We start from the raw sequence: 25,280 nt of genomic DNA on the forward strand, positions 1-25,280 counted from the left end.
ATGTCCGTTGCTAAGTAAGACAGTTGTTAAGTGAGTTTTGCCCCATTTTGTTGTTAAGTGAAGCACCGTGGTTGCTAAGTTAGTAACACAGTTAAGGAAGCTGTGATTTCTGAAGCCGCTCTTCCAAATCCAAAGCAAAACCTTGCACCCAACCTTCTGATCCATCCTGCCTTGGAAAACAAATACAACATTTGTATTTTGCAAGCACCTTAAGTTGATGGACTCGCTAACGATTGAGACGTGCCTAGGTTTTGAACCGAAGGTTCATGCATCCCGCTTAATTTTAGGGCAATCCCAGAATGTACCTGTGGGATTATACCACAGCTTAAAACAAGCTAATTTCAAATTTAGCAAACTTTGACTTGTGGACATCAACTCCCAAAATTACCTCAGCTAGCCAGGCTGGCTGGGGAATTCTGGGAATTGAAGTCCACCAGTTGCCACCAGTCCCCACAACATAAGGGGATGAAAGAGATCTCCAAGCTAGCCGGGTGAATGAATTGAAGCTGCTTCTAACCAGGCAGCCTTGGGAGAAATGTTTTCATGGCTTATCTCAACTTCACTGAACATTTGCCTGCTGTTTTGTTTTTTTTCTCCCAGAGCATGTGTGTGTTTTTACTCTTTTCAAAGAGTGCAGACAAAAGCATTGGTTTGGATGCTTTAAGTTAATGCCTTTCCTCTAAGGAAAAGAGAAGTTGAACTGAAAGCAAAGGCAAAATAGAAAATGCAAATATTAGCATCGGCATAAAAATTTCTCTTGGGTCAGCTGGATCAAAGCAGAAGTATTGCTGTTGAACACAGAAAAATAATGACAACATAATTTTGGGTGACAGGCATGGAGTGTTGTTGCAAAGGTCTATGGAGGGTGGTAGAAATGCCCACTTCGTTTTTGGAGAAGCTCAGAGTAGCTCATGAAACAGGAAGAAGAAAGTAGCTTTGTAAGTATGATATATTTTGGATAGCAAAGTTCTGCAAAAATTTCTCCCTTGAGTGTAGACAAGTCTGAATACATACTCCTAACAGGGTCTTGCAGCTGTTTGAAATAAAAACAGGGTTTTATTGTGGGCTAATTCTTTGGAAATTCCTTGTGCCTCTTACACACTTGCTTAAGAATAATGTTGAGCCGTGTGGTATTCAAAGAAAGTTGTGTTTGGAAGTAATTACTATTATAATGCATTAATGGTTTTGCTGTTTGACTTAATACCATTTTTAAAAAAAAAAAAAAAACAGAACAACCATGATCCAGGCTCCCAAGGGAAGGAATGTTTTGCATTATGTTAACAACTATTAAGAGTTTTTTTGTACTGCCAGAGGAAAAATGAGAATGATTAAACTGTAAACATATTTAACTTCCAGAAGAGCTTATCTGAATGCTTGTTTGAATTATAGCTTCAGGGGCAATTTAAAGCCAAATTGTTGATACTGCTAATTCTCTTTTTGGAAGTTTGCTGTTCCTAACCATTTTAGGACTGGTGAGCTATGCCTATAGGTTTTTTTCTCCCTTATTGTTCTTGTTCAACCATTCCTACGGCTGTTGAAGATTTAAAGCTGGTGGGGGCTTGATGGCTCAGTGGTTAAAGACACTGAGCTTGTCAGCTGACATCCAGGGTTCAAGACCCCGAGTGTCACATGACGGGGTGACCTCCCCTTCCATTTCTCAGCTCCTGCCCTCCTAGCAGTTCAAAAGCATGCATATGCGAGTAGATAAATAGGTACCATTTCGGTGGGAAGGTAACAGCATTCTGTGCAGTGGTGAAATGCTACTGGTTTAGCCCAGTTCGGCCAAATCAATAGCTACCGGCCAGTGGTGGGATTCAATTTTTTTTACTACCGGTTCTGTGGGTGTGGCTTAATGGGCGTGGCAGGGTAAGGATACTGTAAAATCCCCCATCAGAGGTGGCATTTGTTGGTTCTCTGAACTACTCAAAATTTTTGTGTTACCGGTTCTCCAGAACTGGTCAGAACCTGCTGAATACCACCTCTGCTACCGGTTTGGCTGAACCAGTAGTAAAAGAAAAGCTCTGATGATCAGCTGAGAGGAGAAAGAAGAGAAAAGCGCAGGATCTCCAATGCGCTTTTCTGTTCTTTATCCTCTCGGCTAATTGGTGCGGAAGAGCCTTAACTGGTGTTTGGAAAGCCGCATGTGCGTTTGTGGGCATTAGGTTCCCTACCAAACTGGTAGAATCCCATCACTGGTTCTGTGCACCTTGGCATATAGTCATGCCAGCTGCACAACCATGGAAATTGTCTTCAGGCAACACTGGCTCCCTCGGCTAAGAAACGGAGTCGAGCACTTCTACCTAGACACACCTGGGCACCTTTACCCCTAAAGAGGTGGGCTTCAACTTGTTGTAACTGCAGGAGAGGCAGATTTTTAGAGATGGCGGTTCAGCCCTAGTTACTCGCTTTATTTTTTAAAAGCCATCTATTTATTCATGTCCAGCCTTTCCCTTGAGGGAAGAGAAGAAAGAAAAAGGCCTCCAGAAAAGTTCTCCCAGGAGTACCGTGGAGGAAGATCCTTCAGTCTCTTCCCTCTCCAGCCCTGATGCTTCTCTGGGGTTTTTGAAATGTTTATGTTTCTCTGCTCAGCTTTCATAACCTTTGTGAGGGAGCCCGGTCTCTCTCTCGCTTTTTGCAAATAAACACAAGTGTGTTTTGCTTTATGGAAAGAGCCACCAAAGTGTTAAAGACTGGTCTATTCGGCCACTTCCCACAATTGTGTAGGAGGAGGAAACCAATTCCCTCTTCCAATTACCAAAAAAGGTGACTCTTTTCGATGCTTCAGTGCAGCTTCCTTTAAAAACAAAAAAATACCCAAAATGTTGCGTCTCTCAAACTCACGTATTCCTCCTCCTTTTTAACTCAATTATCTTCTTTTCTTTTTCTTTTTTTAAGATCGCTTCCTTTTTTTAGTTTTGGTTTGAGGCCCTTTTATAGAACGGGTTTTAGCTCCAGGACTGAAAAATCAAATCCTGGACTGAGACGTAGGTTAACGTCAAGTACACGAAGTTGTAGTAAAGAATCAAGGCTGGACTGCTTGTTGGTTTGCAGGGGTTCAGGTGAGACCGTAGCTAAGATTCTGCGCCGTTTAGAGAACCCCCCCAAATGCCACTCCTGGCTGGCCCCGCCCACCCTGCCCCTCCCCTCTCAGGATTCCCCATGCAGTCCATTTTGGATGCAGGTAAGGGCAGGGTGTGTGCAGAGGCTCGGAGAGGGTGAAAAATGGGCCTCCTGGAAGTTCAAAAGGGCCGGAAATGGGCTCGTTTCCAGAAAGCCTCCAGAATCCGGGGAGGGTAAAAATGCACACACACCCCGCCATGGTGTAGGAGGCCGACTAGGCCACACCCACCCAGCAACTGGGCAGAGAACCCTTTGCTAAAATTTTTGAAGCCCACCCCTTGAAAGAACTGAAAAAAAAGGAAAGGCAGTGAAGAAGGCAAGCCAGCAGGTTTTCTTGTGGTTGTCATGTACCACTGGAGGTTCTCTTGGGATGAAATGATGGCAGGTCCCCCCATGAAATCTCTGGGCCGCCCCTGATCCGGGTGACTGAATGCAATCTTGGGTGTATGAATGCTTTTGCTGGCTTTGGATGGGCCACAGCTCAGTGTTCCCAAGATGGGCTGCTTTTTAGTGACCTGCGTTGTGTTTTGTTCCTCCTGGTCCTTCCTGCAGCGATGTGGAGAAAAGGAAGAGGACTTCCTCGGTGTGTAGCAGCGATTCTCTAAATGCTGGTGGTCTCACCCTGGCCCCCCGTCGGATCTCCTGGCGGCAGAGGATCTTCCTAAGGGTGGCATCACCCATGAAGAAGTCTCCTTCGGCCATGCAGATGCAAGGTCGGTGTCTACCTCGGAGAAAATGGTTCAGGCAGTACAGTTGGGCTGCCTTTTCTCTTTTAAGGGATGGGTATCTCTTGAAGATTCACATCTAGCTTCTAAAGTGCCTGTGATGACCCGTGGTGGGGCACAACAGCAACATAGTCAAATAAGCAAGGAGAGTCCCTGTATTATCTCCAACTTTGCCTCCAACGGCCAGGTTAGCTTCGGCTGGAGAAAAACTCTCCCAGGAACAGCCTTTAACTGTAGAAAATTCAGTCCAAAACAAGCTACATACAGACCGTAACTAAAAATCCAAACAAACAAAGCTGCAGTAATTAATTTGACAGGGCAGGAGAAGGACTTTCAGACTTGAAAGCACGGCAACACTCACACAGTTGGGAAGATGCCAGGAATACAGATAAGCCACGATGATACCAGATAAATTCACGATTTGCTCCCAGCAACTTACTGCGAGCAGCTTCCCTTTTTAAACACTGTGTTCCCAGGTGCAGCTAATGAAGGGAGTCAGGGCCCTTTCCTCCCCCATAAGCCATGCAACTCACGTTGCTCCCTTCTCCGTTCCTCCCTGCGTGTCCTAGGATGAAGAGAGGGTGGGCCTGGGTCTTCCTCTGAATTCCTTCTCTCTTGCTCTACCTCTCCCCTGCTCTACCCAGCTGAACTTTGCCCTTCCCCAGTTTCCTCCACAGCCAATGGAGCCACACTCCCACTCCCTGTCGGCTGTTCAGCCTCCCCCTCCGAATCAGATTCCGACAGGGGCATGACAGTGGTCTATGGAGATTCTCGGTCATCCGGGTTCATGGTTGTCCCAAAAGTGCTTTTTCAAGAGGCAACTGGACTTTCTGGTTTTTCTTAGAAAACATTTCGCTTCTTATGCAAGAAGCTTCTTGGATGAGAAGCAAAACTTCGTCAGAGAAAAACCAGAAAGTCCAGTTTACCTCTTGAAAAAGCACCTTTGGGAGAGGTTCCAGAGTGTTCTTTCATTAGATGACCCCCAGGATTGGAATACCTGGTTGCCTTCGTGTAAACCATCAACCTGAGTATATGATTGACCGGGGTGACCATTTAGTCAATACCAAAGTGAAGTAATGAGGGATGGATTCTTTCTTCCGTGATACCAGGAAAGTGGTCCTGCCACTTTGTTTGCAGGTGATGTAGTCTTTCAACTTTTCAGAAGCTTTGCAGGCGATGGCCAGGATTCAAGAACAGATTGACGTAGGTCTGTCGATCAGCAGCGCACCATTTCTCTTCATCTGTTTTCACGTTTATTTGAAAGTGAGAAAGGCGATGATCTTTAGGCTTGGTTGAGTTTAACATTCCCAAAGTGAAAATGTCAAAACCCATTTGGGAGTTACAATCCCTAACAATAATCTCCATCTTTGGACACTTTAAGCATTGCGGATTTCATGCTGGCTGGGGAATTCTGGGAGCTGAAGTCCACACACCACTTCAAGTTGCCAAAGTGGAGAAACATCACAATCATTTAACAACCCCCATTATCCCTTGCGCGGTGGAGTCTGAGCAACTGAATGGATCTAGCAGAGCATTTTAATGGCCGGGTGCCCTTCCTGATGCCGATGTGGAGTTTTGTTCAGCAGATATATTCTCATTGTGCCCAGAGAGAGAAATATCTGCCTCTTACCTAGGATCGAACTCACAGCCCCCTGATTGTGAGGCGAGAGCTCCAAGGTGGAGAAACATTGATCTAGGTTAAATAAATTGAATGATGTGCCAGTCATCAAGTAATCTCAAAGAAGGGATAAGAAGTTGAAATGTAAATTCAGCTTTCGTGATTGCAATGATTTCTTCTTCTCGAGATGCTTTTCTCGCCAAAGCTGCCAATCGTTAAAGTTTAGAGTAGTTTCTAAATTAAGGACTGGACAGAAAGTAGCATCTCTGGTATTTCCCTAATAAAGTCCAGCATACGTTAACATTCTTTCAGGCGTGATATCCGTATTCTTATTTCTGCTTACAATACCTGCTTGAGTGCACCTGGAGTTGACTTGGCTTTAGTTTTAGCAGGGAGCTTGTGAATACGATCTAAACTTAAGATTTACCTCTGGATTGATCCTCAGGGGGAAAAAAAAAAGGAATAATGTTTCTTCTATATTTCTTGCTAAAATGTAAAGCGTGAGAGATCTTACATCTGTCCCTTTTCTGGGATAATAAAGAAAAACATGGGTACCGTCAGTGTTTCTGCTGTGGGTGCTCATAAAAGACAATGACGCCCCAGCTTCTGCCAACAGCTGCTTTGGAGGCTACACTGAAAGGGATTCATAATGTAAGGCTTTTTTCAACCATGAGCTCATACCTCTGAAGGGCCCTTGGCCAGGAGAGAGAGGCGTGTGCTTGGTTTCCTTTTATTTCCAACTACTTCAAAGCCTGATTGATGATAAACAAAAGATCCTGCTAGGGAGCCCTTTAGGCAGAGAGTTATGAAAGCCCTATTGTGTTATTAGTCGGTGTTAAAAGGTGTCGCCTATATCTGTACTTGTTAGGGGTACTGAGTGTGAGAAAATGACCCATTCTTGCTGACCCAGCACTGCATGGCAAGGAAAAGGGGTCAAAACAGCAGAATAAATCTAAAATAATAGAATCTGAAACCCCAAAATACTAAGTGTTCTTTCTTGTTTTTAATTTCTGAACAGGAGACAGTTCTCTCTCCCTCCATCTATCCTATATCACCTGTGCATCATCTATCGTCTGTCTGTTTGTCTCTCCATCCATCCATTGCCTATGTATCATCTGTCTGTCGGTCTGTCTCTGTGTATCTATTTATGCATCTATCCATCCATCATCTATGTATCATCATCTATCATCTCTCCCTCTGTCTGTCTATCATCTATGCACCATCTATTTGCTGTCTGTCTGTCTTGTCTGTCTGTCTCTATCTTACCGTCTGTATCTATCTATCTATCTATCTATCTATCTATCTATCTATCTATCTATCTATCTATCTATCTATCTATCTATCTAGAATGGGGGAAGTGTAACACAGAGATAACGGGGTGGATAGGGCAGCATCCAAAATACACAATTAGGGTTGGGCTGTGTTTCTTTAAAGCCGACCCCATGTACAGATACTGGATACCATTTGCAGAATTCATGGTTAACCAAATGGTTCTTCCCAGATGGCTGTGATGAAAAAGAACTGCTGCCGTTATCCCCGCTTCCACCGTCTTTTGACGAAGTGCCCCTGGTTTCCCTCTTGCAAAATGAGGATGTTCAAGATCAGAGCGGAGAGAAGAAGAACTCGGAGGAGCTGCAGAGCCTGTGGAGAAAAGCAATCCACCAGCAGATCCTTCTCCTCCGGATGGAGAAGGAAAACCAGAAACTGGAAGGTTGGTGCAGGATGCAGGCTAGCCAGGGGGTCCCGAGGGGGATGGAAGACTTCCTGGGGGCATTTGTGGACATACTCTGCCTTTCCAGGATCTTTCTTTTTTTTTTTTTAAGGACTCATTAAATAGTAGTTACAAGAATCACAAACCCATCTTTTCATTTTAGTATGGAAAGCAGTTGGATGTGCCTGGGTATGATCTTTCTATAGAAGATCAGCTCCTCAAAATTATCTTTTGTTTTCCTATTGCCTCTTAATTATGTTTCTGTTCAAGAAAACAGTCTTCCCCTGTTATTTATTCTCTCTATCTTGATGGTCCCTTCCTTCCTTCCTTCCTTCCTTCCTTCCTTCCTTCCTTCCTTCCTTCCTTCCTTCCTTCCTCCCTCCCTCCCTCCCTCCCTCCCTCCCTCCCTTCCTTCCTTCCTTCCTTCCTTCCTTCCTTCCTTCCTGTAAAACCAGCCTATTTGCTTGCTTCTTCTTCCCATACCAATTTCTAAACATGGTTCAGTGGATCAGATGTTTAGTTTAGTGGTGGGCACGTCAGCCTGGGCAGAAGAGGTCCTCGTGGCTGCTTTGTTGGTCTTTGCCATCAGTGCCAAGCAGGAGAAGACATCAGAGGCTGTTTTAGATGTTTTTCATTCCTTCAAGAACGCTGTACCAACAGCCATGTGATTTGAGGACAACCCCTTAATATTCTCGGTCTGAAGATGTTGAGTGATGAGGGACCTGCTTGGGTTTCTCAACCTCCCTTGCTTAGAATGAAGTGAGGAGATATCAAGAACATGTTGGCACAGGTTGACCTTCCTTAGGACATGTTCTCTGGAAACTCCCCATCTGCATCCTGGACCCATTCGCAGCTGCAGCAGGGAAACTCTGATTTAGAGTTGCTTCACCTGTTTATTATTATTTAGACTTGGTCATCAAGAGGAAGGGAAAACTGATGGTCGCTATTGCTGATAGTTTCATGTTGTGGCTCCGGGCTTGGATTCAGCTCCTGTGACTGATACGAGTTCAAGTGAGGAGGTCATGGCAGAAAAATATGAGCCAGCCTGGCTTACTGATTGGACTGATAACCAGGATGAGGAGATGGACGTGACAAAGGACGACAGACCTGATGTATTAGAATTGACAGGACCTTTGACCTCCTCTGGTTCCTTATCTGATCAACAGCCGGGAATGGCTGACAGGGAAGTTTTGAGAGAGTCTTCTAGTGGAGATGAGAACTTGGAAAATTTGTGGTTAAATGTAAGGAACAGAAGACATTTGAGAAGGCAAACTCAGCTGGAATGAAGGAGGAGGGCGAGTCAGTAAATTAGCACGTTGCCTCAATGAGTATAAAAGGACACAGCTGGGCTGGTAATTTTGCCAGGAACAAAATGACTATTTGAGTGAGGACGTTACAGCAAGAAGCTCTGAGACTGGAGATTTATTGCCAGGACTGGTTTGCCGGACAGAGTAAAGATTTATGCTGTGGTTTCTGCCAGCCATTATCTTGTAAGACTTCTTTCCATTTGATTTAATTGTGAAACGGCTGCTTTCTGTTTTGTTCATTTGAATTTTGAAGGGGAGTCATAACAGTTTCATACCTGAAGATGGGAGAAGAAGAGATGGAAGCAGAATGATTGCAGGGTTCTGAACACTTTCCAGCCCTTCCAGCATCTTTCCTCAGACTCTGATGTTCCCAGAAGGCAGGGTCCAAATTGGTTACTCTGCAGAAGGTGTGCTTCAGCAAATGCCCAGCACATGCCCAGTTTGACCATGGGAATAATGTCAAAGTCCCACTATGGACCTTGCAATAGCCTAAGTGTAGTTTCTGCCTCCCCTGCCTTCCCAGCCAAGTTGATCATAGCATCCGTGGCGGGATTCAAATTTTTTTTTTACTACTGGTTCTGTAGGCATGGCTTGGTGGGCGTGGCATGGCTTGGTGGGCGTGGCATGGCTTGGTGGGCGTGACGGGAAGGTTTCTGCAAAATTCCCATTCCCTTCTCACTAACCTGCTTTCCAGCTCCGTTCTCCTGTGCAGGGCAACCAAAGAAGACCCAGCGAATCAGCTGGGACTCGGGAAGCGGAGAATAGATTGGGGGCGGGGCCAGTCAGAGGTGGGATTTGCCGGTTCTCCGAACTACTCCAAATTTCCGCAACCGGTTCTCCAGATCTGATCCGAACCTGATGAACACCACCTCTGCCTGGTTCCCCTCTGTTGCAGAGTTCGCCGCTTCCTTTTATTTCTCCTTTAATATCTCGCTTGAACGCCTGGGTGATGCATAAGACCATTTGGGTGATATACCATTTAACTGATGTCGAGGGAGATCCAGGGGAAATAATGCTGAGAATATATTCGGAGAATGAAGCGTGTTCTAATCGGCGGGCATTATGAACTAAAAAGCATGAAGCCATTTATTTTCTTTCCCTCCCGTGATGAATGTGAAAGGGGGAAAATGAGAAAATAACCAAGAGGGGCGCTGGGAATTCTGGCTGAGTTGAAATTTTGACTCCTGCGTATTTCGGCTTCCTGTTGATGGCCAGCGGGGCTGTTTCCTTGGCAACCACCGTGCAGGACAAGCCCAAGGGCTGCAGTAGGAAAACGACAAAGTTTCTGTAGCTGGAAGTTGCTTTTCTTCTAATTTCCCCCATCTCTGCTTTTCTTCTGTAACCTTATCCACCTTAATGAAATCGATTAACCAACTTTTTAACGCTTCCTGTTCTTCCTAATGCTATCGAGGAGTTTGAAGGAAGCTTTGTTTTACAGAAGGTAAGTGTGCTGCCCCACTCACTCGCACTCACACATCGGTGTGGTTTATGGAGGGTTTAATTGGTCTTTCCCCAGCAGTTCTCTTTACCTGGCTTTAATACTGTCCCAACTGAGGCCAGCCACGAGCAAGGCCAGATTAATTCCCCAGGCAAACGCCAATTAATCCATAACGTAGATAGCAAGCTGCTCAAACAGTGAGTCTAATAAATGAACATAACCCCACTCCCCCGGGCAAAATTTAAAAGTACATCCACGTTAGCTCACAGGTTATCGAAATTCGGAGTGTCGGGAAACACAAATGAACAGGCAACCATGACGCAACGCCTCCCTCTGCCTGCCGTGCGAAATAGCTCCCGCTGCAGCCCATCAAAAGGAGCAGGGCCTTTTCCCGAGCAATCTGGCAGACCTCCATTTCTCTGCATGCTCTGAGATCCATCACAGCAGGCAGCTCCTCCCCCTCTTCTTCACTGGTCCACAAGCTGTCCCCAGTTGAAGCCTGTTCTGCTGGCAGTTCGGGGTTAATAATTCCCGACGTGCCAGGAATGGTCTCATTCTCCTTCGAGCCGGCCTCTGCGGAAGAGTCAGAGGAGAAACCACAGTAAGATGCGCAGCTTAACTGCTTCCTCACCTCTGCCTGTATAGGGTCCATAACAATTTGCCACGGCCATCTTGCCATAGCCAACTCACCACAATACAACTCACTGCGAGACGAGAGTTAACACTTAACATCAAAGGAAGGGTGGCGTAGAATCGTTAGAGAAAGGATGCAAAAGGAGGGACAAAGGAAAATGTCAATGACAAAAGTGAAAATCATTTTTTACATTATTTTGAATCATTAAATTGAATTGTTGAATGGTCTTATGCAGTGATGGGACTCAACTTTTTTTACCACCGGTTCTGTGGGCATAGCTTGGTGGGTGCACTTTGTGTGTGCATCCGTGCTTTGCACGCGCACAGAGGGTTTGATAGTGACCTCCTGAAATCCTGCACTCTCCCTGTGTGTTCAACAGCTGATGTGCGGCAAACTGTTGAGCCACGCGAAGCAGCTGAGCTTCAAAACCAGGAAATAATGGTCAGTATAGAGCCCAGGCAGGGAGGCCCAGCAGCCGATCATCGGAGCAAACCGGTTCGCTCACAGATGATCCTCAGAGCTACCGGTTCGGTCAAACTGGGCCGAACTGGTAGAATACCACCCGCCTGGTCCCGTGGCATGTTGTCCCAGGGCGAGTTGCTCATGACCAATGGTCCGGCAACGAGTTGGCCATGGTGAATTGGCAGCAGCGAGTTGGCATTGTGAGTTGTCCCGTTCCAGCCTGTGCCTGGGTTTGTACAGAGACACATTCTGTACCTGCACATCCAGGTGTTTGGGAGGTTGACTGCTTAAAGATCTCTGTTGAGTTGTGTCAACACCTGAAGCATCGGGGTGGAGAAAACCAAGCAAGATCTCTATCAGTCTCCTCAAAAGCCTACTGATTTGTACTCCAAGGCTACCTGATCTATCTGACTATGGTTAGGAACAGGCTCCGCCTGAGATGCTTTCCTGAAGGACTTGCCATGCTTCTCAGTTGCTTCCTGTGCACCAAGTAATGAATTGTGTTAACCCTGGTTTAGATCCCGAGAGTGCTTCAGGAAGTCCCTCTCCCATTCTGGATTTGCCCATCTGTGATCAATTAATTATAAGCACCCCTGCAATCGGACCAGTCACTGCTATCTCTCCCAGGTAATGGGAGAGAACTCCTTGAAGATCCATCCTTCTGTGATGGAAAAGAGGGCCTTCTCTCACCTTCTGACCATAGACAAAGGAACCACTGTGCTTCAGGTGTTGCATTTAACGCGAGAAGCATGCCATATTTAGCAAATCCAACAAGGAAAAACATTAGTCCAGAAGATGACTTTGAAAAGAAAAGAAAAAAATAGGTTTTGTAGCCTTTTGTTGATAAAAGCTTAAAACATTTCCTGACATTGTAATTGACCCGGGCTTTAGAATTCCTTTGGTTGGGCAGGATATCCACCTTTTCCTGCTTATTAGCATTCTTAGAGGCATGTTATGTTAAATCGAGGATAAAGCACACTCCATTTCCCCGCACTCCATCCCTAAAAGGCCCACTCTGCCATTTTTGATTGTGTAATAATTCCGCTCAAGTTCAACTTGCTGGTTGCACCTCAGTTCAGTTTGGGTCATGCCTACATGAAACACACGGCCATTGTCCTGAAGGTCCATTGAGGGATTAAACCTGAGAGAAAGGGGAGTGCAAAAGTAGTGGGTGGAAATGCAAAAGAACACAATAACGACGCGCCCTTCCCCCCCGAATGAAGATTCGATTCTGGGTAAACTAATCTGATTTGCCTGCTTCGGAAAGAGTTGTCGCAATGTTGTTAAATGTGGGCATAACCCTGGTTAAGAGAAGATCAAAAATCACTCTCCGTTGCGCAATTGCTAAATGGCTGCTGATATATCTTAGACTTTGTGGATTTAGTTCCCTTATTAACTATCAGTGTAAAGCCTGAAATAAATACAGTGTAGTGAAGTCAGGCGTGCAAGGAGCTGCATGCTTCCTTTCTAAATTGCTGTTGACAATATTATACCCAGTTCACACTGACTGTGTCAATTGCAAGTGACAGTTTGTGACTGATGTTCTGAATTGTGGAGGAAACAGCCTTTTTGTCCTGAAAATGGTGTGTGTGTGTCTGTATCCCCTTCTTCTTTGTTATTCACTGGGACTTGAACGATCAACACTGAAATAGGAACATCTCTCACAGGAGTGGCACAATCTATATATACCTGTGGACAGGAATTAAACCAAAGCTCCCATTGGGTGGAAAACCTACTAAGCTCTGAATGTTAGACTGATTTTTGACTAGAAGAAATATCTGATCCAGCCCAGGGAAGACCATCTTCTGCTATTTAATATCTTGGGAAATGTTAGTTGGAGAACTGGATTGTGGGAAGGCTTCAGTGTGTCCAAAAGTTCCTAGTGCAAAAAGCAGAATCCTGTGCTTAACCTATTAGACTGAATCATTGAATGGGATCTTTCTTGTGCTTGGGATCTCTGGGATCCAGGATACGCACATCTGAATGTGGTGATTCTTCTGATCTGAAGATGCGTCATGGATCTTCTCTCTTGCAGCGAGCAGAGATGAGCTCCAATCCAGGAAAATAAAGCTGGACTATGAGGAAGTTGGAACCTGTCAGAAGGATGTCATTAACATCTGGGACAAGAAACTGTTGAATTGCAGAGCCAAGATCAGATGTGATGTGGAAGACATTCATACCACGCTGAAAGATGGTAAGTTCTGAGTCAAGAGGACTTAGTGCCTGGAAAAAAAGGCATTGGTCACAACCAAGGTTTGGCATCTTCAAGGGCAAGGGTCTTCAAACTTGGCAAACTTGGACTTCAACTCCCAGAATTCCTGAGCTAACATGACTGGAGGAGGAATTCTGGGAATTGAAGTCCACAAGTCTTAAAGCTGTCAAGTTTGAAGACCCCTGTTCAAGGGGAATGGCACCCATGCAAGAGAGGAACATTACACAAAAATTTTGCTGTGTGTCAACATCTCAATGGGGTTCCTTTGCATCTACTGGCTAGTGTTTTTAGTTGATTAACGAATTGATTACGGCATTGAGTTTTGATTTAGCCCAAGGGTCTTCAGACTTGGCAACTCCCAGAATTCCTGAGCTAACATGACTGGAGGAGGAATTCTGGGAGTTGAAGTCCACAAGTCTTAAAGCTGTCAAGTTTGAAGACCCCTGATTTAGCCATTGAGGGAAGGAAAAGGGAAAGATGTCCTTGAATGGAGATCAATTCTTGGTGCTTCAGGAACACATCCAGGTTGGGTTTGTGTGTTTGTGGGTGGGTGGATGGGTGTTTGCCAGCAGGGTGTATTTGTTCCTTCTCCTGAGATACTTTTCTTGCATTTCTGCAGGGGTGGAACTATATATAACCTGGCTATCCCCTCTGGCTTCTACCCACCATCCTAATAAAATCCAGGCCTGCTCAGCTTTCAAGGCCAATCAAAGGCAAAGCTTATTTTCTTAAGTTCAGAAATAGCCTCACCCCGTCAGCTGTTGCACACACTCAAGGTTGTCCCTGTATTTATATGTGTGATTGCAAGGGAAAAAAGAAATACTGCATCTTTCTCTCTACCTTTCCATTCTTCACTGTGTTGTAAGAAATGTCCATCACAGACATACACACATCCTCTCTTGGGCTTTGAACCGGAACTTCCTGTTCCTATTATATACTATTGGCTGTCAAATTCCCAGGGGGTGGCAGTCTTAGCTAACTTTATAGGATGTCTGTGTCCCAGGCTTGGTTGAATCTTACTGGTGATGTAATGAAGGGGCTTTGGGCAATTCCTATTATGGCTTAATAGCTTTGTCTTGGTTTGGATCTTGAGTGAGGGCTAATCCTGTCATCCTGGAGCTGAAGGTCTTTTGTCTTGTAGATAAGATGGCACCAAAATATCTGCTGAGGCTGAGTTTCTGTGTCCCTTAAGATTTCTATTTTTTCTTTTAGGGGAAATATTCTTCCTTTTTCATATTTCCTAGAATATTTCATTCTTCTAGGAGAGGGTTGGGTGCTGACTTTCTACAATTGTTTTGTTCAGGTGTCCCCAAAAGCCGCCGGGGAGAAATTTGGCAGTTTCTGGCCGTGCAGCACCGCGTCAGACACCGGCTCCCAAATAAGCAACAGCCTCCCGACATCTCTTACAAAGACCTCCTGAAGCAGCTGACGGCACAGCAACATGCCATCCTGGTGGACCTGGGTGAGGGCACGACTCAGCTGGCAGATGCTCTGGGATGGTTTGGGGTGTCCCAGGGCACCCCTGTAATAATGAAGTTACAGCACTGATTGGTGGTGCCGGTCATTGTGCAAAGAGATCTCAGGCTAATGTTTGTTTTTGGAAAACCAGTTGGCATTCCATGATGGTCTTTCCCTGGAGCTCTTCTTCTAGGAAGCAGCCTGAGCTTTCCCCGAGCCCTGATTTTCTGACCCAGCACCCCAAACGTGACAAACCCTCTGACGTGAACTCAAAAGATTCCTTTATTAGGATTGCCGGCAGTTCCCACAAAAAGTTTCTCTTGCAGGGAAACAAGTCTGGCCAGCCAGCAGATGAATAGTTTCTGCCATATTTATTCATCTCCGTCGCCTGCCTTTTATTCCCCAGAGACAGGGTGCAGCATTGCTAGCAGCGGTGGCTCTTCCATCCCAAGGATCAGCCCATAGATTTCCACTGCTCTCCTCTCCTCTGCCTTCTGTGCATCCATGCATCAGACACTAGACCCAGCTGTTCCTCCTCTTCCTCATCAGCCACCTCCAGACCTGGGGGCTGTTGACTCACCATCTGAGGGCTGACGGATGGCCCAGGTTCCACCTCTGTCTCTCTCTATGCCAGCCCCATTCCCTCCCCTCCCCTCGGAGGTCTCTAGTTGCCTTGATGATGGCCCTGACTCCCACTCCTCTTCCTCTGATTCAGCTACCGGAGGGGCCAGCAGCCGACGGGCCACAACACTCAGTTTCACTTCTGACCTCACCCTTTCTTACTTTGTCCCAGGAAGGACTTTCCCCACTCATCCTTACTTTTCGGCTCAACTGGGCGCAGGGCAGCTCTCGCTCTTCAACCTGCTGAAGGCCTACTCCTTGCTGGACAAGGAAGTGGGCTATTGTCAAGGCATCAGTTTCGTGGCCGGCGTGCTGCTCCTCCACATGAGTGAAGAGCAAGCCTTCGAAATGCTGAAATTCCTCATGTATGATCTCGGATTCCGGAAACAGTACAGGCCCGACATGATGTCACTGCAGGTAAGGCCCAAAAAGGAAGGAGGCTGTGTGGGAAAGAGTGAAATTGGATGTCTTCCTTCAACCGGTTCCCTACAGAACCTCTGTAATACCCGCTGCAGAAGGAGGACTGTCCTGCTAGCTGGATGGTCGGGAGTTGAGTACTTAATTAGTTGGGGAAGACTAGGCAGGAGATCAAGAAACATGCAATGCCAGTTGGCTCTCTGTTGTTAACAGCAGTAACTGTGAGAGGGATCTTGGCATCTTAGTGGACAGTAAGCTAAATATGAGCCAGCAGTGTGCACGAGCAGCCAAAAAAGCTAATGCAATTCTAAGTTGCATTAACAGAGGGATACAATTGAGATCAAGTGAGGTACTAATACCACTCTATAAAGCCTTAGTAAGACCACACCTAGAGTACTGCATCCAATTTTGGTCACCACACTATAAAAAAAAGATGTTGAGACTCTAGAAAAAGTACAGAGAAGAGCAACCAGATGATCAGGGGACTGGAGACTAAAAAATATATGAAAAACGGTTACAGGAACTGGGCTTGGCTAGTCTAGGGAAGAGAAGGACCAGGGGAGACATGAAAGCAGTCTTCCAATATTTGAGGGGCTGCCACAGGGAGGAGGGGGTCAAGCTATTTTCTAAAGCGCCTATAGGGAAGACAAAGAATAATGGATGGAAACTGAACAAGGAGAGATTTAACCTGGAAATAAGGAGAAACTTTCTGACACTGAGAACAATCAACCAATGGAACAGAAGTTGCCCTCGAAAGTTGTGGGAGCACCATTACTTGGGATTTTCAAGAAGAGATTGGATTGCCATTTGTCAGAAATGGTGTAGGGTCACCTGCTTGGGGGAGGGGGTGTTAGACTAGATGACCTACAAGGTCCCTTCCAAATCTGATTATCTAATCTAATTTAAGAGTCCACTGGCCTTCAACCTTTTGAGCACCAGGGACCGGTTCCTTGAAGAGGGGTTTTTCCGTGGACTGGAAGGGGTGTGATTTTGTGCGCTGCCTGTATCCTTTGCTTGTTTGTGCAGACCAGTTTCTGACATACTGCTTAGATAGAAAACCCTATAATCAAGATGGCAAACCTATGGCACTCATGCCACAGGTGGCATGCAGAGCCATTTGTGCCGGCATGCAAATTGCAAGCAAAGTTACCTCACTGTGCATGCGCGTGCCTCATAGCTGATTTTAGGCAGGTTTTCGGTCTCCCAGAGGCTTGAGGAAGGCTTCTGCAGGCTTTGCAGGCTGAAAACTAGCCCCGTTTCATCACTTCCTGTTTTTCCAACAATACCAGAAATGACGAAACAGACCTAGTTTTCTGCCTGCAAAGCCTGCAGAAGCATTCCTCAAGCCTCTGGGAGGCCAAAGAAGGCCTCAAACCTGCCAGAAGGCCTCAAACCTGCCAAAAATCAGCTGTGTGGCACAGTGCAGGTAAGGAAGTGGTGGGGCTGGGTGGGGATTGAGTGCTGTTAGTGTTTGGGGACAAACCCCCAAGCAGAGTGTGCAGCAGCAGTCAAGCCAGGCAGCCAAATGAGAGAGAGGCTGGGCCCAAGAGTATATACACACTGGAGACAAAAACACTGTTTGTAGTTTTAAATAGTTGTTTAATTTATACAGAGTTTAAGCAGTGTCAATCAGTCCATATGTCATTATCCAATATATCCATCCAGTAACCTAGTCCATTAACTAGTCAGTACAATGTCTTTATCTACTTGTTGAAATATCTTCTTCTTCCGATACCTTTCTCTGGAAGACAACGCTGAGTATGCACAGGATATCAGCTTACCAAGTAAACAGTCCTTTTGTTCAGCAAAGTAGCCAACAAGCAATAACAAGCAGACGTCCCAAACAGTAGTAAACAGCAGGCAGCAGATAGCAGAGAGACCAGAGAAGCGACCAGAGACCAGTGACCAGGAACCAGCAACCAGGCAACAAGTGCGCATGCATGTGGGGCATGGGGGGCACGCATTGCCTTCTGGGTGCTGGCCCGCGAGCACGAGCATGCAAGCTCACTGACAATTTTTGGCACAGGAGCCCAAAAAGGTTAGCCGCCACTGCCCTATAACATTTCAGACAAATGATTGTCCAGTCTCTTAAAAATCTCCAGTGATAGAGCACACACAAAGGTGTAGAGGGTAGCCATTCCACTGTTGAATTGTTCTGTCAGGAAATTTCTCCTTAGTTCTAGGTTGCTCCTCTCCTTGATTAGTTTCCACCCATTGCTGCTTGTCCTGCCCTCAGGTGCTTTGGAGAATAGCTTGACTCCCTCTTCTTTGGGGCAGGGCCTGAGATACCGGAACACTTACTAAAGGAACATGGTTTGCCATGCATGGAGCTCTTAGGCAGGTACGGACCTCCTAACCTCCTCTTTGTCCATATGTTCATGTAGATCCAGATGTACCAGCTGTCAAGGCTGCTTCATGATTATCACCGGGATCTTTACCACCATCTCGAAGAAAATGAAATCAGCCCGAGTCTGTATGCTGCACCCTGGTTTCTCACTTTATTTGCCTCGCAATTTCCCCTGGGATTCGTAGCCAGAATCTTTGGTAAGGATCCATTTTGCCTTGCGGTCCTAAGAAACACATTAATTGAAAATGTAAACAGAACCAAGGTACCTTCTATCATATGTGGTGGTCATGCCCGGAAGCCCAAAAATACTGGACCAAAATATGGAATACAGGAAATAGTGGATACAAGAAATAGTGGAAGATCGAATAGAATTGAAACCAGAGTTGTTTCTGTTGGGAATAATTAAAGGGAAATATAGGGAAAAGATTAAATATATTTTACTACATATTTTAACAGCAACAAGTATAGTATATGCACAGTGTTGGAAACAAAAGAACACGCCCTCAGAAGAATTAGTAATTCAAAAAATTCTAGATTGTGCTGAAATGGGTAAATTGACGTGAAAACTAAAAGATAAAGAAGAGTCGGAGTATTATGAAATTTTGGATAAATGGTATAAATGGTTGAACAATAGAAAGGATAAAGGAGATAAGAAAATTAAAGATAAATGTATATGAATAAAGGTATATAAAGGTATATAGATGTAGATATTTACATGAGATTGGTTTGTATAATAATGATGACACAGAACTGTTAAAATTAAGATGAATATGTGTGAAAGGTGAAAAAGAACAATAAAAATGGTTGCAAAAAAAGAGAGAGAATGTCAACAGGAACAGTTTTTTTTAGCATCATAAATTTTGGGCTCAGTTGTAAGTTGAGGCCTGCCTGTAATCTATCGTTTTGCTCTTTCTCTCCACAGATATTATTTTTCTTCAAGGTACAGAAGTCATATTTAAGGTAGCGCTATGCCTGCTTAGCACCCAGGAGGAGAGCATCATGTCATGTGAGACATTTGAAGGCATTGTGGAGTTTCTTAAGAACACTCTCCCAGACATGACACAGCCCCAGATGGAGAAGATAATGGCCCAGGTAACACAGGTTTTATTCCTGCCCACCTTTCCTTTCTCCTTTCTGAGGAGCAGAAATCCTGTGAAAGCATCACTTGATTGACAGCGCCGAGTCTTGACATATGACAATATGTTAACTCATAAGTGATTTCTCTGGTCTTTTTAGAGTTGCCAACAGAAAGGGAGGAGGGAGCAGTGCAACAGCTTGCAAAACCAAAACTGCATTCCATAAATGTTTTCAAAGATAGTAACTAGGTGACTGAAGTTTCTGCCATGCAAAATTCTAACTGGGGAGCATGACGGATGACTCTTAGCTATGGAGGTGTCCCATTGGAGAATATGAATTACGATGCATCCAATGGATGTGGGGGAAACCAGGGTCCAGGGTGACAATGAATGATGTGTCTCAGAGTCAGCTACACCCAGACAGTGCCGGCATGTTAACTCCCAATAAATCCTTTTTAAGTTTTGGAAGTTTGGCTCGAGACTCATGATTGAAATGGGGGTAACTGCCGGAATCCTGACACAATGTTCCTTTCATTCTTTTTTTAAAAAAATAAGTTTTCAATGAAGGTTTTAACAGATGTAAACTATTCCTTACTTTTATTTTCTCTTTTAGTTTATTGTTTTTACTATGTCTGTTAAAACTGTCCCTGATTAATGGTGATACGAGCTTGGTTCGGAAAAGCGCCCTGTGTTTATAAGTTGCTGCGATAACTTCGTCCACCAGTTTTGGAATTTAAATGTCCTTTTGAGGCGTTTTAGGAATTAAGTAGTTTCTCTTTGAAACACGGAGCTTAAAAAAAAAAAATTGCTAAGCAGAATTTGGCAGAGAGCAAGCAGGCTCCCCTTCTGTCATTTGTCCAGTGAAATCCTTTAGGTGGCATGGCCATCAAAGCAATAATGTCCAAGATTCAATGGTTGCACTTTAAGTTATTCTTTCGGTCTTGAATGAATCTGTGGCTGGTCCATACCGATTGAAAGTTTTGATTTAGTCCTTCCAGAAATGATTGTGAGAGAAGCTTCCACTCTCCCTCTTTCCTTTGGCACATTGGTAGTCCTCTTTCTCACTCTGAGGTGCAAAGATCTCAGTTATTTGTCGTCTTCTCAAGTTTCCAGTGGATTGTAAGCAGGGGTGGGATTCTTTCAGGCAAACCCCTTGTTCCGACGATCAGCCAGCTCCGAACTGCCCGCCCACCCATCCCTTCTCTTTCCTGTCCTCTATTTCCTGTTTTCACAACACAGCTGATTGGCGCGGCAGAGCAGTTTGCCATGCCTCAGCTGTTTGATTCACACTAACTGTCCAGAGTTTTGCAGCGTTAATTCAGCGCTGGAAAAATAAACAGAGATGGCTGATGCTTCATTTAACATCTTTATAAACATAATACGTCGATTTTACAAACCATTTGTAGATTTCTCCATCATGGAGCAAACTCAGACAGAAACAGGTTGCAAGCAACTTACAGCAGCACAGAAACAGACATAAGTTTCACTTTAGTTCAGCAAGCAAGCAGAGGAGAAGAGCAGTTTCATTTTCAAGAGAGAGACTCAGAGCTCAACATAGCTGCAGAGTTGCAGAGCTTGATATAGAGCTACACCTAGGCTACTTCTAGTTTCGGTTTCCAAAACAGTTCCCCATTGGCTGACTTAGTTACTCGGCCTATTCATTGGCTGACCTTGTTACCAAGCTCTATTCCAGTTCATGAATATACTCTGACAAACTGCATTACAAGGTAGGAATTTGAGCTTTTCTAAATGCACAGCGCACGTGTGCAGTGCATGTTTGGCGCAAACATGCGCAAAGCGAGTGTTCATGCGCAAAGCGAGCAATCACCGAATCCGGTTGTTATACCGGTGGAATCCCACCTCTGATTCTAAGGCAACTTCTCCCCTCCTTTTTTTTCTTTTTTGCTACCCATGGTAGGTATTTGAGATGGACATTTCCAAGCAGCTTCATGCCTACGAGGTGGAGTACCATGTTCTGCAGGACGAATTGCAAGAGAGCCTGAGTCCTTGTGAGGAAGTTGAAGCTTCAGAGAAACTTGAACGGGCCAACAGTCAGCTGAAGAGGCAGAATATGGATCTCTTGGAGAAACTTCAGGTAAAACCCAACAAAGAGCCAGGCTCAATCTGAATTTGGGAGCAGATGACTATTATCAAATTAGGGAAAGGAAATACCCAGTGGCACCTTTCTTCCCCAGAGACACACACCTTTGTCTGTCCTCGACTTATAGCCATTCGTTTCCAACTTCTCTTCTGTTCTCTTCTATGCTATGCCATTTCATTCCACTCCACTCCACTCCATTCCATTCCACTACACTACACTACATACATTCCATTCCATTTCATTCTTTAGATGGATTTTTTAAAAAACGATGGAGATAGGGAATCACTGATGAACAAACATGATCTGGGGCTAGATTGCTGACTTTCTGGGAGTAAGAAAGGGGATAAATAAAATACGATGTATTTCTTTAAAATAAATAAATCTAAAGGACCCCTTTCTGAAATGAAGGGCTGTCCTTCATAACAAAGGATGCCTGGTCACTCTAGGAGTCGCGAGTTTTAGCAGAACTGGAGGACCTCCTCTGACCATCTCTTATTTCCTCTTTCTGCTCCTTGTTAGGTGGCCCATGCTAAGATCCAAGGCGTGGAGTCCAACTTGGAAGAGGCCTTGAAAAGGGAGAGCCAGATGTTGACTTTAATCCGGTCCCTGGAAGAGGAAAAGGCTCTATATCAGAAGGCCCTGGAGAAGATCTGCAGCTACCTGCCCCAAGAAGCCCTGTCTGACTGTGAAGAGCTGCTGAAAGAAGTCAACTGTCCTCCAAACAAATTCTAGAAGAAAGCCATCAACGAGAGAGAGAGAGGAAGCAGTGGGGGAGAAGAGAAAGAGAGAGAGAGAGAACATGTTTTCTTCTCACCGATGGAACGAAAGAAACAAGCCAGGCCGCTGCTTGGAAAGGAGAGCCACCTCATTTCACAGGATCCTGCAAGCAGCCGCCGCCATAGCGAAGGGGCCTTTTTTTCAACCTCAATATGCAAATCCCAGGTTCATGTCTGTCTTTCTTTCTTTCTTTCTTTTTTTTTGTTTAAATAACGCGTGTACATAATTCGCAGTGCCCAGGACAAAAGATGGGACCCAATGAAGAAGAAGAAGAAGATCAGGTGTATATTTTGGACTGATCTAAACGGGGAAACCAGTGGAATTGGAGACTGCTTGTAACTTAGACGTTGAAGACTCTTCCCTTCCCTCAGTAAAGGAAGGCAACGGGGTCTTTTCTATACGCTGATCAACACTTGAAAAAAAATAAAAATCAAGAATGTATTTCCACCTCCAAAAAGCAGCACAGGTCCCAGCTGAGGGGAGTACCTGGGGTTGGGTGGGGGGGGGTGCGCTGCTGTGCAGGTCTGCTACATGTTGGGGGCCCGTTTCTAAAGTTCCTCAGGGAAGAGCGCTGGTCCTTCCTTTGTGCAGGAACAGTTGTGTTCCTGTAGACACACAACGGACCTTTCCTCCTGTCTCCTTCAGGGAGAGCTCATGATGGCTGATGCTGCCGTGCCTGACTGAAAAGTCACCCATTCCCTATCCAGAAAAGCAAGGAAGGCGTATCAGGGACCTCTTCACTCCCCCTTCCTTGTGAGACAGAGAATGAAAACAAAGGGCGGTTGAGGTCAGGGGTAGGATTCTACTGGTTCAGACCGGTAGATCAGCTGTGAGCAACCTGGTTTGTTCCGACGATCAGCTGTTGGGCCTACCTGCCCCAGCGCTAGCCTGTGCTTTATTTCCGGGTTTTCCAGCTCAGCCGATTTGCGCGGCACGGCGGATTGCCGTGCATTAGCTGTTTTACACACGGGGCTTGCAGCAGAAGGTGAGTTGCAAACGCTGCGCACGCTCACCAAAACGGTCGTTACACCGGTTGAATCCCACCCCTCTTTGAGGTGTGGCCGGGACGGGAGTGTGCCAGAATGCAGGTAGGACTTTCCAAGAAAATTCTTCTCTTGGGGAAAGTCAGCTGAAACTCTTGGGATCGACTCCTTTCCTCCGACCTACAGGAATCCGTTTCGGTTGAAGGGGCCCTCACCATTGAGCGCTGCCCTTAGCTTAGCACCTTGTAGCTTCTCCATGGCTCTTGAGATCCAGCTGTGCCGAGATCACCGTTAGGAAGACAGCCCATATGTCACTTCAGCAATGGCTCAGAGATGCTGTGAAGCACTACTAAGGCCTGAGAGGGAGAATGGCCATCATTTAAACAGGATAGATGGAACGGCCTTCAGCCGGAGGTCGAATCCTGACACCTGTTTCCACCTGGCCAAGGAAACCCTGTAAGATCTTCCTGCTTCCAGAGTCGTCCAGCATTTTTTCTCCAAAATGTGAGTTATTTCTTCCACAGGGAAGATCCCATAAACCTTCAACGTTGCACCTGCAATGGGAAAACAAATAGTTGGCCACAGAATTAACGCTAAGGGGGGCGGTTATCCGGGGGTGGGCTTCAAAAATTTTACCAAAGGGTTCTCTGCCCAGTTGCTGGGTGGGCATGGCCCAGTCGTCTTCCTGCACCATGGCCGGGGGGGTGGGGGGGCATTTTTGGCCCCTCCGGGCTCTGGAGGCTTTCTTCGAGCCTCCGGGATGTCGAAAACTGCCTGCCCAGGCTTCTGGATCCAGAAACAGGCCCATTTCCGGCCTTCCTGAACTTTAGGAAGGCCCGTTTTTCACCCTCCCTGAGCCTCTGCGCACGCCCATGCATCCAAAATAGGCTGTGTGGGGACTCCGGGGAGGGGAGGGGCCAGTGAGTAGTAGGATATGCGGGATTCTCCGAACTGCACAGAATCTTAGCTAGGGGCTCCCCCGAACCCCTGCGAACCCCCCAGCAGCCCCGCCCCTCTGGTTATCCCTGTGTGCTAGTTGATACATTTCAGCATGACACGTCTGCTCCCTCCTCTTCTTTTTAAAGAAGCATTAAGAAGCAGAGATTCAGCTTCTTAAAATTCTAGCAATTTCTGGATGGTGTTGACTGGTTTTATTATTATTATCATCATCATCATCAACAACATCATCCTAATCATTTGCTGCTCTGCCTATTTCTTAAGTACCTTCTCTGTTTTTGGAAGCTATTTCTGCCGTGCAGACCAGACACCGAAGTCAACACTTGATCTATCAAAATGATGAAAATAGCAATCAGCCAACACAAGAAATACGTTTGGGAACATGTTGTTGCATTTCTCCAGCCGCTTTCTTTGAAATTGTGCCAAATTCAGCCAAGTGTCTTCCTCGTCGAAGACACAGGTATGGGTGAAAGTGCTTCCACTGCAACATGAATTGTGTTATGCAAACAACAAGCAAAACCGAGAAGGACACAGTTGCCATTCTCCTCCGCCCGCTGCTGCATCAATCCAACCCCGCCTCCCCCCGCCTTTTTTTGATTTCTTGATCATATAATTTCTCAGTTTTCCTGGGCACTGTCCCAAAGGAAAAGCCAAATGCATGACAAAACACTGCCCTAATTTTAGCTTTTTGCATGGGAGATTTCCCAAAGATTGCGTGCCTGGTGTTATTTTCTTGCCGCTTCTTATCCAATCAACAGAATCACACCAAACCTGGCGGAGTTGCAGAAACATCACATTTCCAGAAGGAAGGAAAATGTGCTCTGTTTCTTTGCAGTTTCATTTGAGGCCACCTTGTGTACGGAGAAGCAGCCCCAGAGGACTGGGCGCTGGTGGTCTTGAGTTATTAAGGCACGCGAGAGTTTTATTTTTATTTTTTAAGAAAATCACAACGTTTCATGCCATGTTGGTTTCACTGACTTGTTCATGTTGTCACGTGGAAAATTTCCAATAAATGCCATTGCTGCATTACCTCGTATTGTTTTCATTTGCAGCCGGAGTATTTCTATGGGTGGTTGCCCAGGGAGTTCTTTTGGAGTTGTTCTCTTGTAACGTGAGAACTCAGGGTTACCCAGTTGAACAGACGAGCCACCAGGCCTTTTTGAGTGGCTGATTGATGGGTGTTGGGGTTTGGAATTAGTGCTTGACACACAGATAACAAGCCTTGACTGGCTGTGTGGAAGAGAAGGAGTTGGAGGGATGTTCTAACCCAGGGGTGTCAAACTGGAGGCCTGCAAGCCAGATGCATCACACTCTGT

General features: G+C 45.6%; 1 protein-coding gene across 3 annotated transcripts in view; it reads left to right on the forward strand.

The window, feature by feature from the left end:
* The window catches only part of TBC1D4 (TBC1 domain family member 4), a 107,159-nt gene extending 82,169 nt beyond the window's left edge, over positions 1–24,990 (forward strand). For all 3 annotated transcript variants that reach the window (XM_087938018.1, XM_087938017.1, XM_026705308.2), the window contains 9 exons: positions 3,673–3,833; positions 6,965–7,174; positions 13,051–13,209; positions 14,531–14,689; positions 15,479–15,723; positions 18,108–18,267; positions 18,993–19,162; positions 21,065–21,241; positions 21,767–24,990. In XM_087938018.1, coding sequence (XP_087794144.1) covers positions 3,673–3,833; positions 6,965–7,174; positions 13,051–13,209; positions 14,531–14,689; positions 15,479–15,723; positions 18,108–18,267; positions 18,993–19,162; positions 21,065–21,241; positions 21,767–21,979 — 1,654 coding nt within the window. In that variant the 3' untranslated portion in view covers positions 21,980–24,990. The remainder of the gene's footprint in view (positions 1–3,672; positions 3,834–6,964; positions 7,175–13,050; positions 13,210–14,530; positions 14,690–15,478; positions 15,724–18,107; positions 18,268–18,992; positions 19,163–21,064; positions 21,242–21,766) is intronic.
* Positions 24,991–25,280: the final 290 nt, after the last annotated feature.

Source organism: Pseudonaja textilis, chromosome 8 (assembly GCF_049901715.1).
Source record: "Pseudonaja textilis isolate UNSWEBS1 chromosome 8, rPseTex1.2, whole genome shotgun sequence".
Taxonomy (NCBI): Eukaryota; Metazoa; Chordata; class Lepidosauria; order Squamata; family Elapidae; genus Pseudonaja; species Pseudonaja textilis.